At 41.4% G+C, this 13,557-nt stretch overlaps 1 protein-coding gene across 4 annotated transcripts in view; it reads right to left on the bottom strand.

Moving 5' to 3' along the window:
• Positions 1 to 13,557, bottom strand: part of hip1 (huntingtin interacting protein 1) — a 58,621-nt gene that overhangs the window by 35,465 nt on the left and 9,599 nt on the right. Inside the window, exon 1 of one of the 4 annotated variants that reach the window (XM_085795440.1) lies at positions 1,766 to 2,139. The exons of the other annotated variants lie outside the window; for them this stretch is intronic. Coding sequence (XP_085651566.1) covers positions 1,766 to 1,783 — 18 coding nt within the window. The 5' untranslated portion in view covers positions 1,784 to 2,139. Of the gene's footprint in view, positions 1 to 1,765; positions 2,140 to 13,557 lie in introns of those variants that run through there. 4 annotated transcript variants of the gene reach the window in all.

The raw sequence follows: 13,557 nt of genomic DNA, 5'->3' as shown, positions 1-13,557 counted from the left end.
ATATTATTTTGAGGAAGAAAACATTTCAGACATATTTTTATTGTGTGGCGTCTAAGAAATAACCTGTGTTATTCAATTAACCATATCATAACAATAATTTTTCGTTTCAACGTGATGTATTTGTTTAGCTGCAACTGATGTTTACATTCAGCATCAGTTAATCTGCAAATCATTTGCGCGATTAACAAATTATTCAATAAAAACAAAATCTTTAATTGTTTTTCAGCAACTTTTCGGCAGCATGGGAATGGCGGACCCGCTTCCTGGGATTCTTGCATCTATCTGCACTTTGTTTTCATACCACTGTGCCAAAGAGCCATAACACAGTGGCAGAGAAAGAGGGCAACCAACCACTGAAAGCGGCCTGGAGGAGTTTCAGTTTCTCTCCAACACCATCAGGTTTGCCTGAAATCATCTGTAAAGTGCAACTGAATGGAGATCCTCTGGAGGAGAATCTCCACCACTACACCTACGCCGTGTCTGCGCTCCCGTGCTCTGACCGACTTCACGTGGGCAACTCTGATTTATTCACACAGACCGGAGAGAGATTTTCCTGTTTCCGTATCTAAAGAAACGGCATGGATCTCATGTGTGCCATTTCTTTTATTGTTCCTTGAAGCATTTCCTCCACCAAACTCTTCAGACTGTCCCCCTTTGCTGGAGATCTTTAGAAAAGGGGACTCTGGGTGTCCTTTCATGTCACCCACCCTCCCCCACACCTACACAAGGGCTAAAAGTACACCCATCCATCCATGTTGGCAGTGAAAGGCCGGTCTTGTTGCTTTGGCTTATGTGCACCTGCTCTAGTAGCTACACTCTGGACAGCGTGTCATTCCCAGCACTGTGAGCCAAAGGGAAATAAAACCACACAACAGTTTGTCTGTTTTGGGCCTTTAAATGTGTAATAAAGACCACGTTATAAACAGGTTTTACTGCTCCCGCCTGTGATGCCAACATCTGACCATCTGACCAAACTGTACATTCATACCTTGTGTGTCGTGTAACACTGTGATAGTCACACATTGACACACTGTGTGCCTTGAATCTATCTCCCACAGACATCAATACAACCATTAATTGACATTCATGGCACATTTAAGCCGCTCAACTTTTTCAGACGGACATGAGGGGGAAAAAACAACAGAAAGCCGGGGTCAACAGAGGAGCACATTTCACACACTGAGCCACAACATAGACCACCGCTAAAGCATGTGTTACTCTGCTGTCAATAATAAAGGATTTATTTGTGTCTACAGAATCACTGAGGAGATACTTGTGATCTGGGAGTTCTTCTTCTCCTGGTTGTTTCCGCTGAGTAAAAGTGGATTTTTAAACAGTAGCTGGGACCCAAGGGACTCACACCCCCCTCACCTCACCCCTCTCTCTTCGTCTTCAAGGACCCTGTGTCCCAGTTTGTAAACCACTGGAATAAATACTGAGAGGACTGTGTCTTCTCAGACCTTCATGCCTCTTCCTCCTTCTCCACAACCAAAACCAAACTTCCCACGCCACATTTAAAGCCTCAACATCAGACCGACAACAACAAGCCCCTGCATGCATTCAGCATAACTTGCATTAAGACTATTCGTGCCTCAGTGTAGCTACGTGTAAATGTGTTTGAGTGTGTGTGCAACAGGACTTGTTCTTGGATACCACCCCACCTCCTTTAAAAAAAAACAAAAGAAAACACGCAGACCCCTCGAATGTAGCCTAGATCTGTTGCTGTGGATGATCAAGAAAACCAAATCGGTTGATCAGGACTTACAATCTTACTGAGATCCATGATCGTCCGGTGGTCGCAGGTCCTCGGAGCCGAAGGCGCAGATCCGCTGGCTTGATCCTAACGCGGAGTAATTAGTAACGGGAAAAGCGATTGAGGCAACAAATGCATTTGGGAGGAGAAGAAGGGGTGGAGGGGAGGTGGAGCGGGCCGGTTAGCTCAACATGTGTCCCGATTTGGTATTAAAATGCTCCCCTTGCCTTCCTTCCTCCCTTTCCTTTCCTTTCCTTTCCTTCCGCGTCCCTTCTCTCTTTCTCTCCGCCGGCCCTACGTGCTCCCTTATCGGCGAGGACTTCCAGAATCCGACCGCCGAGGAGCCGAAGCTGTCCGGGGGTGAAGAAGAAAAAAAAAACACACACACTCACTCACTCACACACACACACACACACACACACACACACACACACACACACAGAGAGGACTACCGCTGATAATACCTGCTCATTTCACCGCAGCTTCACATTAAAGCCACACACACACAAGCGCTCCTCTCACATGCATCAGCCCACATAGCGGCAAAGACCGAGGCCAGGAGGAGGAGAGCTTTTATTTTGCAAATAGCCCGCTCTCTTGGTAGACAATAGTAGCATGGAGCCTGCAGAGTGGGACGGCTCAAGCCCGGTGGTGCTCAAGCTGGGGTGCAAGGACCGCCAGGGGTCCTCCTGGAGGAGGGGGAGGAGGTGAAGGGAGGTGGGTGTAGTGGGGGGAGAGATTCAGGAAATAAGAAAACAGCTGAATCTGATTAAAGGAGTTACAGCACAGATAGTGTGAGCAACTGCTGCAATTAATGACTTTACTATTGGTAGCGGTTGGGTCTACAAGTGTGTCCTTAGAGTGAAGAAGTCAAAGGCAGTCCTACACTGATTATCAAAACATAGCTAAATGTTTGTCAATTTCTGACCAATCAGTTGATCAATTCATTGACTTGTCTTTAACAGTGTTGAATTGATTGCACTGGTTGACTGGACGATCTGATCTCCACTGCGGCAGATGCCAACAGAAAATTAAAATCTTCTGAGAGGATGTTTGTCAAGGTAACGGTGTCAATATTGTAGCTGATTAATAATAAGTCTTCTGCATGAACAGGTGTGAGGGCTCATCCACCTCCTCTGGATGCCACACACAAAATGTGACAAGTGGCTACTGCAGAAACATCACTAGAAAACATAGTGGAACGTTATGGATAATTATGTTGGTATTGTTTGGATGAAACCGGTTTAAGATGTGCATTATGTTTGGGTCTTAAAGGGATAGTTCACCCTAGAATGATATTTCGCTCATTATCTACTCACCCTCATGTTGACTAAGGGCTGGAAGAAGTTTCAGAGTCCACCGTCCCTTCTCTGAGTTACAGGGGGTCTTGACGTAGCAGTGCATTTCAATGCCACGGTAGCAAAGGGACACCAGAGCTCTTCGTAAAAAAACACACACAAAAAAACATCCAAATACCTCCATGATGCTCGTATGTAATGCGCGCTGGCAGCGGAAGAGCGGACAACAACACTAGGAGCTAATGCTACAAACATGCTTGGAATGTGGACTTATTTAATTTTTTTCGGGACAATTACGCAATTTGGGGCTTCAGCACAAGACGGACATTACATACGAGCATCATGGAGGTATTTGGATGTTTTTTTGTGTGTGTTTTTTTACGAAGAGCTCTGGTGTCCCTTTGCTACCGTGGCATTGAAATGCACTGCTACGCCGAGACCCCCTGTAACTCAGAGAAGGGACGGTGGACTCTGAAAATTCTTCCAGCCCTTAGTCAACATGAGGGTGAGTAGATAATGAGCGAAATATCATTCTAGGGTGAACTATCCCTTTAACCCTGAGTGTAAGCAGTGTTATTGTGATTTTATAAAAAAACATCATGAAACCTTGAGTGGAACAAATGTGAAAAAAGGTGAAAATGTGAAGAAAAGCTCAGTGTTCACTTGAAGAGTAACTCTTGGTAACTGATGCCCCCATCTGGTTTCTCTGAGATTGCCTGTCCTCAAGGCAATACAGCTATGTGTGTGTGTATCTGTGTGTGTGTGTGTGTGTGTGTGTGTGTGTGTGTGTGTGTGTGTGTGTGTGTGGTGGACATAGAATAAAGCTTGTCTGGGCTAACTGGATAACTTCAAACCACAGAGCCTTCATCAGTGTTGTTAGAAACACCTGTGAATGCTCTACTACAAGAAAATGTCTGCTTTGAAAAATACACATTTAAACTACCTGCAAGAATATATTAACTGGCCCGGTTTCAGTCTTTACATAGTATTTTCAAAACTGTTTTCAGATAAATTTGAGTAAATTTAAAGCAGAAGTAAGCAATATTTTTGTGTTAATATAAGTCTTAAATAGTTATATCTTCCGACAGCAATCACTTACATAGAGTGTTTGGACCGAAACACGGGTCTCTCAGTCACTCTGCTCTGCTCTGAGCCGAGGAGAAAACTTTTCTCGTATCCTATAAGTTTTATCCAATGAGGAGAGAGAACGGCATGAAGGGCTGTGTGTGCAGCCAAGGGATGCGCGTGAATGTGGTGACTAGGGTTGTTCGGTATACCGGTACTAGAGTGGTACCGGGGTACTGACGCATTTAAAACGGTACCATACTGCGCTTAGATGGGACCGGTACTTTCATTTTGCGCCGCCGGCAGCGGTGACGTCGCCGCGTGAAGTCGCCGCATTGTAATTTGAGCCGAGGCGAGCGAGCGAGCGAGCCACAAACGAAGCAAGGTGCTGTTTTTATTACCGTTACAGCGCCACCTGTCCACGTGCCTGTGTTTATGTGTGTATCTCTGTGTGTGTGTGCGCGCCGCGCGCGAGAGAGACGGGCCGCCACAGACTCGTTAATTAATGCAAACAGTGCTGGTTGATACGTTTCGTTTGTACCGCGGATCACCACTGGCATGCTCTCTCTCTCTGTCTCTGTCTCTCTCTCTCTTTCTGTGAGTGAGTGAGCACAGCGAAGGAGCGCTACACGGAGAGGGGGGGGTGTGTGTGTGTGTGTGTTTGAGTAACATGAACGTTTGTGTTTCATTCTGATAACAATTTCTCCCAAAAATTACAACTGGTCAAAATAACCAAAAAAGATGCAGTGTTTTCAGACCTCAAATAATGCAAAGAAAACAAGTTGATATTCATTTTTTAAACAGACCACTAATGTTTTAATTTAGGAAGAGTTCAGATTAATATAGATGGAATTTTAATCCTGCAGCAGCAGTGACTGTTTACCGATTTACTGATTATTTACTGATGCATATGTTATAGTTCTAAGATTTTCTATTAAAATAAAGCCAATAATGATATTTTTTGTGTTCTCTTTTTATTTGGAAAAGTACCGAAAAGTATCGAAAAGTATCGAAAAACATGTTGGTACCGATACCGGTACCAAAATGTTGGTATCGTGACAACACTAGTGGTGACGTAGGGACAAGGACCAATAGAGCCATGACGAGGGCGGGGGCTGCTAACTCCGTCGGCTGACAAGACGTTATGGTGCGTTCAAGGCAACTCGTAACTCGTGATTTTTCGACCTGTGAAGTCGTACCAGTTCGATCTGGTGCGAGTTCACGGGTCGGAAGTTACGAGTGGCCGTTATAGTGACTTTCACAGGTAAAACAGGTCGGAAAAACGCGAGTTGCGGGTTGCCTGGAATGCTACAAAGTCGTATGCCGTGACTTGAAGCTGTAATTTACGGTTTCAAAAGCCTGCCTGGAACGCAGCATTAGCCCAAACGACCGGATCGCTTACTTCTGCTTTAAGTGTTTGATCATAACACAAAATCGAATTATCTTCCTGCGTTATTTCAGTAATACAGTACGTGACTGAATTTTGTTATCATTATTTATGACATTTATGATTAGCATACCAAATGTTTACTTTTTGTAAGATACTGAGTTTTCATAAAAAATTATGATTATTGTGCAATAGTTCAATCCTATGATTAGAACTGAGGTTGCAGTTTGACAACCCCACATGCAGCCTTACTGACCTCAGTAATAAAAATGTGGTTTTAAAAAACCAATTATAAACCATTAGCTATAAGCTTTATAAGCACGAGTGACAGACCTATTGGACTGGATTACATTAGATTCAGGTGTAGCTATATAATGAGTGCATTAGAGCTAAACTCAAGTTTATTATACTGTATGGCAGTACATAGGTGTTAACATTTCAAGAGTTGTAAGTATAATGTAAAGTATTCATATATATTCTTCCTAATATTGATTTGTTAACAAATAACAACAATGCTACTTTTGTTATGTTGGTCCGTCTAGAAACAGTTTAAAAGATCATTAAAAAAAAAAAATCCAGGCCACTGTTTAATAATAATAAAAAAAGGTTTCTCTATACAATCACAGGACATCAGCTGACCGCCGGAGGCCAGTCCAGCCACAATAATCAATATGCTACTCATTACGCCATCGGAGAAGCATGTTATACCTCCAGGCTGCTCAGCATAAACTGTCTGTCTCCAGACAATGCCGGCTCTTTTCCAACAAGTCTCTTCACTTCCTGGTACGGCGTGGGCCCTTCGCTGAGGGCAGCCTCACACAGCATTTCTCACATACACAAGTCCCACTCTGTCACCGCCTGGGTTTTCAACCAGCCACTGAAAAACTCTGAGAAATGTCCACCCACCTGGAATAAAGGGCATTTCTGAGTTCCACTTCCTGTCTAAACACAGGTGTATGAAACAGCTGATCTGTCAAAACACACAAACAGGTGACGATGACAGAACCTGCCAAGAAATAACTACGTATTCATTTCCTGTGCATTAAATACAAGCAGGTTGTTTAATATGTGGTCTCGTTGTTTATCAGTGCTATCTCGCCTGGGCCATGTTTCCGCATTAATGACACTAACTGTCTTCCTTCTTCATCTACATCAGATTCAGAGATGAAAGAGTGAATATTATGCATGGGCAGGGATGTCACGATCACTTGATTTCACAATTAATTGCGGTATTACAGTAACACGATGGTTATTTAATCGTATAGATTTCTAAATAGCGTCAAAAAAACAAAGTTACACAACAACCGTGTGTGTAACTTTGTTTTCGTTTCGTGTGAGTTGCAAAACAGACGTGCCCGAGTGGTAAAGTTTGGCTGATGAAGACTTTTTCCCTCCAAACAAACGTACGACAGCTCACCAGCCTGTAAAACATGCTGCAAAAAAAAGTAGCCACTAAAAGAGGAAATACATCTGATATGCATCCCCACCTGCAGGATACCAACCTGGCTTTGTACGCCAAAGTAAAGGTAAATGTACAGTAACTGGGTTAAATTCACACTGAATTGGAAGGAATTTAAATGTTAGTGTGTCACCCCCCGCCCCACTTCCGTTAAGCTGTGAAGCCAAAACATGCTCTGTGTCGAGCCAGCTGGTTAAATCTGGTGCATGGGGGTTAAAGTCCTTCAATGTAGTTGACTCGCAACATGGTTATGACTTTATGTTTCTCCATGGAAAATGCCAACACAGTTGATTAAGCCTAATGTTCAAAGTTTCGAATCTGTGATGTGTACGTAGACTAGTCACACAATGACTTGCTGCTCATGAATTATTCAAAAGGACGTTTTTTAGGTAGAGTAAGACTGAAACCTAAGTTTTCATCTTCTGAGCCCATAACACACAAACCTGTCATTTAAGGCAGATAGTTCAGGTTTAGGCGTTTATCTGACTATAAGATTAGAATGGGCGTCCATAGTGATTATTTAGCCATGTATATGCTTTCACTTTCATCCTGTTATTTTATATAACAACAATAATCCATGTGAAATAGCATGGTCAGCATTCCACTATAGTTATTTATCAACTTGTCTTCGTCAGTGCAGGATGTGTACTGTCACATAGCTGAGGACCGTATTGTATTTGGATGATTATTTACAGTTTTTCTCAGTCGCTTTGGTGCTTTTCTCACATCACTCTTAACATTTGCACAACAGTTAGTGCATTTCTCAGAACAATTATTACAAACTGCAAAACCTAGTGGATGACCTGTAAAAGCGCGTCACTTGCTCAAAATGGATTGTCCATCCCTCAAAAGCAAGTACTCATGTCAATGAAACTGTCAGTGTCGTCAAAATGAGAAGTCCTCACACCATTGTTTATGAACAAGATAGTCAAATGGCTTTGTCATGTTTTCATTAGGACACTTTATTCTCCAAGTGTTTTCCAATGCAAAAAGTGATGATACTACCTGAAAATGCTCAAGACAGCACTATACACTACTTGTACAGCCATGTGAAAACTACAGTAAAGTTACACATTACTGTATTTAGTGGAGATACTGAATATGTATGTTTCATATTTCTACTGCATATGCTCTTTGCAATTCTGATTTGTTCACAGCGTTGTGCAAAGGAAAAATACACTACAGTCATCTACAACAAACATAAGAAACACTCTTTGGGTACAATTTTACGTAAACAACATTGCAGTACATATAGTAACTGAACCTACAGAGTACTGTAAATCATTCCTGCACATCCAGACGTTCCAGTCACATTTTCATCTACATCACTCTGTCAATTGTAGCGATTGAAACAGATTCAATATTCCCAAAGATACAGTAATGTCATCCTTACATTGTATCTCTTTCAACCTTATGCCATTGTTTGTAATCACCATTGCACAAATGTCTTGTTCTTGTAGCAGAGTAAAAAGGGCTCAGTCTCTTCCACCTCTGTGAGGTTGTCTTGTAATCCTATGTGATGCAGAGTAAAATCACAGTAATGTACAGTACATGTACAACAACCATCAACCATTATTACTGTAGTGTACAATACTGTAAAAGTGCTTCCTACTTGTAAAATGCTGTAGTACAGTACCGTACCGTAAAGACGGGAAATCTTTACTGTGGTTGCTGTAATACTTTACAATACAGTAAATCTGTTCTCTAGTGAAGCTGTAAGTCTAAATGTAAATGTAAAAAGTTCTTGTCCCACTGTATCTTACAGTAATGCCTGACACAATGACAGCAGTGCAGATTGTTTAGTGCTGAATTACTGTCCAATACCATACATACCTGTTGTTCCTTACTATAAATGTTTGAATAATTGAATTCACAGTGCTTCTCCCAACATTTAAAATTAGTTTGACAGATTTTGAAAACTAGTTCAACAATTTTGTATGTAAAGACTCAAGCAATGAAATGAGGACTATTAGTTTTACAGGGAAAGACTATTCAGTGTTCAGAAGTATAGTTCATTTTGACTGACATGACATAAACAAATGATACTGTTGTAAAACAGCAGAGAATTGTATGAGAGCAACTGATACATGTCCAAAAGCATTTGCAATTTGTTCAGAGGAAGGAGAAACTGCTACTATGATGTGGACAAATGACTACATGTTGTGGAGGTTGAACTAATAGTTATGAGAACTTTCATTCTGATCTGAGAATAGCACCAAAGCGACTGAGAAAAACTGTAAAGCGATATGTGTCACGGTGAAGCTGCATAATTTGCATACCACACACTTTCACTGAGAATGTAGGTTTCAGACTGACTTTTGACCTCTGCTGCATGAGAAACCAAACAACAATTCTCCATTCTCGCTCTCTTTCTGCTTTACTGTGCTGTAAAACACAGAGGAGATCGCCAAAACAATCTGTAAATCAAAGCCATTGTTATTGCCGCCAGGAACTCATCGGTGCACTTTGTTCCACTTACTGACCTGTCACTCATGTCCAGCTCTATTATTCTACAGCCAGTCAGTGCAATGAGGCCACAAACCACCGCCTGCTGTTTCTGCTGCCTCAGTGCTTTTAATGGTCTCGCTTTCATGCCTGCATGCTTGTCTGTGTGCGTGTGTGTGTATATGAGTGTGTGCTGGATGTATGTATGCGGATATCCCTTCATAACTTCCCAGCATTTTAAATTGCAGGATGTAAAAGAAGGCAAGGAAGACTCAAGACAATGAGCGTTGGAGGAGAGAACAACAATGCAAAGAGAAAGACAAAAGACAGAGGAGAAAGACAGGCGGAGAGACAGGGTGATTAAAAAAAAAAAAAAAAAGCTTGTCTACGTCGCAACTGCTGAGTCCTGACTGTGCCTGAGGGCCGCGGCCCCGCTCCTCCCCTGAATTCCACAGCTGCCGGGGCATCGCCGCACACAGCACCACGACACGGTGCAGGGGGACGAGGGGGCAGGTTCACATTTACTGTACACCAGTGACACACAACCAGGTGCACTTGTAGGGAGGATACGGAGTGACTCAACTAATTGAACTTTTGATTTGATCTGAAGATATAGGAGGGCGTAAATACCAGTTAGCAGGCGAGCACAGCAGGTCTGATTGATGAATATGGAATAGATAGGTATGAAGAGCTGAAACAGCAACTGAAAAATGAAATTGTTAGCTTTAATTAATAGATAGGCTATAGTTGAAATGAAGGGCAAGTGTTAAATATATGTATAGGTATTTAAAATAATGGATTATTATGTTAAAGTGATTGAAATAGATATCTTAAAGTAAAGCTTGAATTCAGCAGTTGCATCTATCAATAAGTATAGAGAAACGGTTTCAAATGAAGAGCCGAAATGAACAGATAACAGTAAATGTTTCTTTATATAAAGTCTAGATAGATACACATTTAATAGATAAAAAATAAAGGTCAATAAAAGTTATGGATTAGTAGCTTTAAAAAAACTAAGTATCGCTAAAAGTAACATAAATGGTTCAAAGTTTGTCATACTCAAGTGGTAAAACAGTAACGCAACGTAAACTTGACAAAAACTAACATGGCAGTGTGTTGATGTCAGTGACTGTGTACTTCAGACACTTCAGGTCATCTGTAAAAAGGGGATGTGGTGACATTTTGGTTGGAATTCACCGTGGACACACCAACATCCACATGCACTCAAATAGACACACACAAACATGACATGCAACAGACAAGTAAAGGGGAGAGGAAGAGGAGGCTGGCAGTCCAGGCAGGCAGGGAGTCTAATTTTAAGGCCTTAATTATGAAACATGAAGTGTGGTGTCACACTGTGGCTCACCCTCCATGTCTCAGCTGAGTAACTGATGCCCAGAAGTTTTTCTACAAGCACTAATCGTGGTTCCTGTTGGTCTGGAGATAACTACCTCCACCAGCTTCCAAATGAGAAACCTCCTCTGGCTCCTGACGGCCCAGAGACTGTTATAAAATCTAGGAGGGAGCTGACATCTCTGACAAATTTGTGGCCATCAGATAAAGATTACACAATATGTAGTGTTCAGCGCTAACTATTTATTTACTTGTTGGTTCTCTCATTGCAGTCGAGTCCACCATAGTGCACCAAAACATGCAATGATGCCAGAGACAAACAGGCCAAAGATGAAATCCCCCCCTAAACTCTAAATTAAAGAGTCAGCTGCTATTATGAGGCTAAACATGTCATTAAAAGCAAGCACTGTGTGCTATGTGGCTGCCCTGGTTCGTTCTTTTTATAACCCAGTGTGGACAGTATGTCAGAGACGGTTTTGAACACACCCTGGTTGTTTATCCAACTCAGTGGAGAGATAGGCGAGCTCTCCTCTGAATCACTGTTTTACACAGCTATGGCTTTAAAGAGACCCCATTCATATTACAGTTTTTCTCTGTTGGTTTGGCTCATTTCTTGAAACAGAAATTACATTCTTAAAACTATAAGACCATTTGGCCAAACAGTCTTACAGTTCTGCACAACATTACAGCTCACTAGCAAAAGCGCATATCTCTCCCAAAACTGTTCACACATGCTTCAAAACTAGATTCCTTTACCATGTAAAGTGTCAGTACCATCAAAATGGCAAAGATCTTTCTCAATTGCTTTTGGCTCATTTGCATTCACTTAGTGCTTTTACCAAAAATAAACTGGATGGTTCAGCATAACACCATGGATGAGCTGCAGAACCTCATATCTCTCCCAAAACAGTTTACTTATGTGTCAAAACCAAACTTCTTTCTCATGTAAGTAGTCAGTGCCCCCAAAATGCATCATCTCTGTGGCATTCTGTGAGCACTGCAAGTCAAAATGCTTAGATGTTTTGTCACTATGGCAGAGACGTATAAAACCTAAGAAAAGGACTTTACAGTAAGAGCAGCCTCCAAAGTTTGACATCACACACACTGCACTCATATTGCCAAGGAAATTGTAACCATTTTTATTCACATATAGCCTACATAAAGTAACTCAAGATCATGTACTGTAAAAACAAAATGTATAGGCCTACAGTTCTCTGTACATGTATGAAATATGAACACAAAAAAACAGAAAAAATATACCAAGCCTATAGTGCAGTAAACAAAGTTTCACGAGTAGAGACATTTTCACTGGTCATCACTGTCATCACCCTCTGTCTGACTGTCAATTACTGTCATGAATTTATGAAATGCTGCAAGAAATTCATATGGTTTTCATGGTATTAGCCTACAGTATGTTGACTAATTTTGACAGTTGAACAGACTATTGTGCATATGATGATTTACACAGTGAAATCATGCAGACATGTTTTGGAGAGGTCAACCATTAGACTGAGAATCAACTAATCAGCTTAGATCAGCAAGATCTATTCATTTGGAAAATGTGCTAAATGTATGCTCATTGTGCTAACTCTAGGGTACTTGTACATAACCATTTGCAAAGATGCACTAAGACACTTGAGACATGTACTAAGACATTTGCAATTTGATGAAATCAATGAGAAATGCCATTCTGTTGTGAACATTTGCAAGGTGGTTTGGAGATTTGTCCATGTTATTTTGAGAATGTAATTTCTGTTTCAAGAAATGAGCCAAACCAACAGAGAAAAACTGTAATACTATACATTTTTGCACACTGCTGCTGACATCTGTCACTTCCCAGAGTCCATTGAAAACAATAATAGTCCTAGAGATGAGAGAATTAGTTGATTTGTCATTTAACTGATGAAAACGTGGTCATTTTAGGCAAAACTTCTTTCTATAGTAGTAGAGTCCATATTTGTGGCTATGATAATGTATTATATCCATTAGTCTATCATGCTACAAATTAAAATAATCCTTCCGTCACCTCAAAAGTGGCACTTTGAGCAACACCAGCAACTAATTTTTTTGTCAGATAGATACCATACCAACTTAATGTTTTAATGTATAGTTAACATCAGAGGTTTACTATAAAATGAAAAGGCAGCAGATGATGGGATATCTGAGACAGAGACGAGACAGACAGACAGAAAGGCAGAGAGACAGATATGCAGGCAGACAGTCGGTTTTCTGTACAGGAGGTGAAAGCCAGCCACCCAGCAGATTTAGGCAGCTTTAGAGCACAACAGATCAGATGAGATTATCTCCCACTGATCCCCTGTAAAGTCGACAGCAGATTCATTGATTCCTGTACAGCCTGCCACAGCTCCAGTCAAAAATCAAACAAAAAAAAACAAACAAAAAAACACATGCGACAAGTCTACGGCGGTAACAAATCCTAATCAGTGATTTAAAAGCTGTTAGAGCCCAGGAGGAAACCTGCTATTACAGCTTTGCAGAGTGGCACCATTAGTGTCAAGAACAAAACAAGCCGAGTGTGTCGTGTTGTGGTCTGGTCATGTTGGAGCGCTGATATCTGACAAATCGAGCTTGGGCTTGTTTTATCCTGTGTGAATATTTTCACGCTCTTTCACAGCAGCTGTGAGCTGATCAACTGCAAAGCTGTTTGCTTTGTTTAAACGACCCCAAATTTAATAAGGCAGATGCATAAAAAGAGTCAGTGCAGGGCCAAATTCCTTTTCCTTGCTGCCATTTCAGCTCTGCTATCAGAAGCATATGCAAAGAAACTCTGTGCATG

The sequence above is a fragment of the Trachurus japonicus genome, chromosome 13 (genome assembly GCF_045865225.1).
Source record: "Trachurus japonicus isolate A0001 chromosome 13, Traja_1.0".
Classification (NCBI taxonomy): domain Eukaryota; kingdom Metazoa; phylum Chordata; class Actinopteri; order Carangiformes; family Carangidae; genus Trachurus; species Trachurus japonicus.
This window is presented reverse-complemented; position numbering and strand designations above follow the sequence as displayed.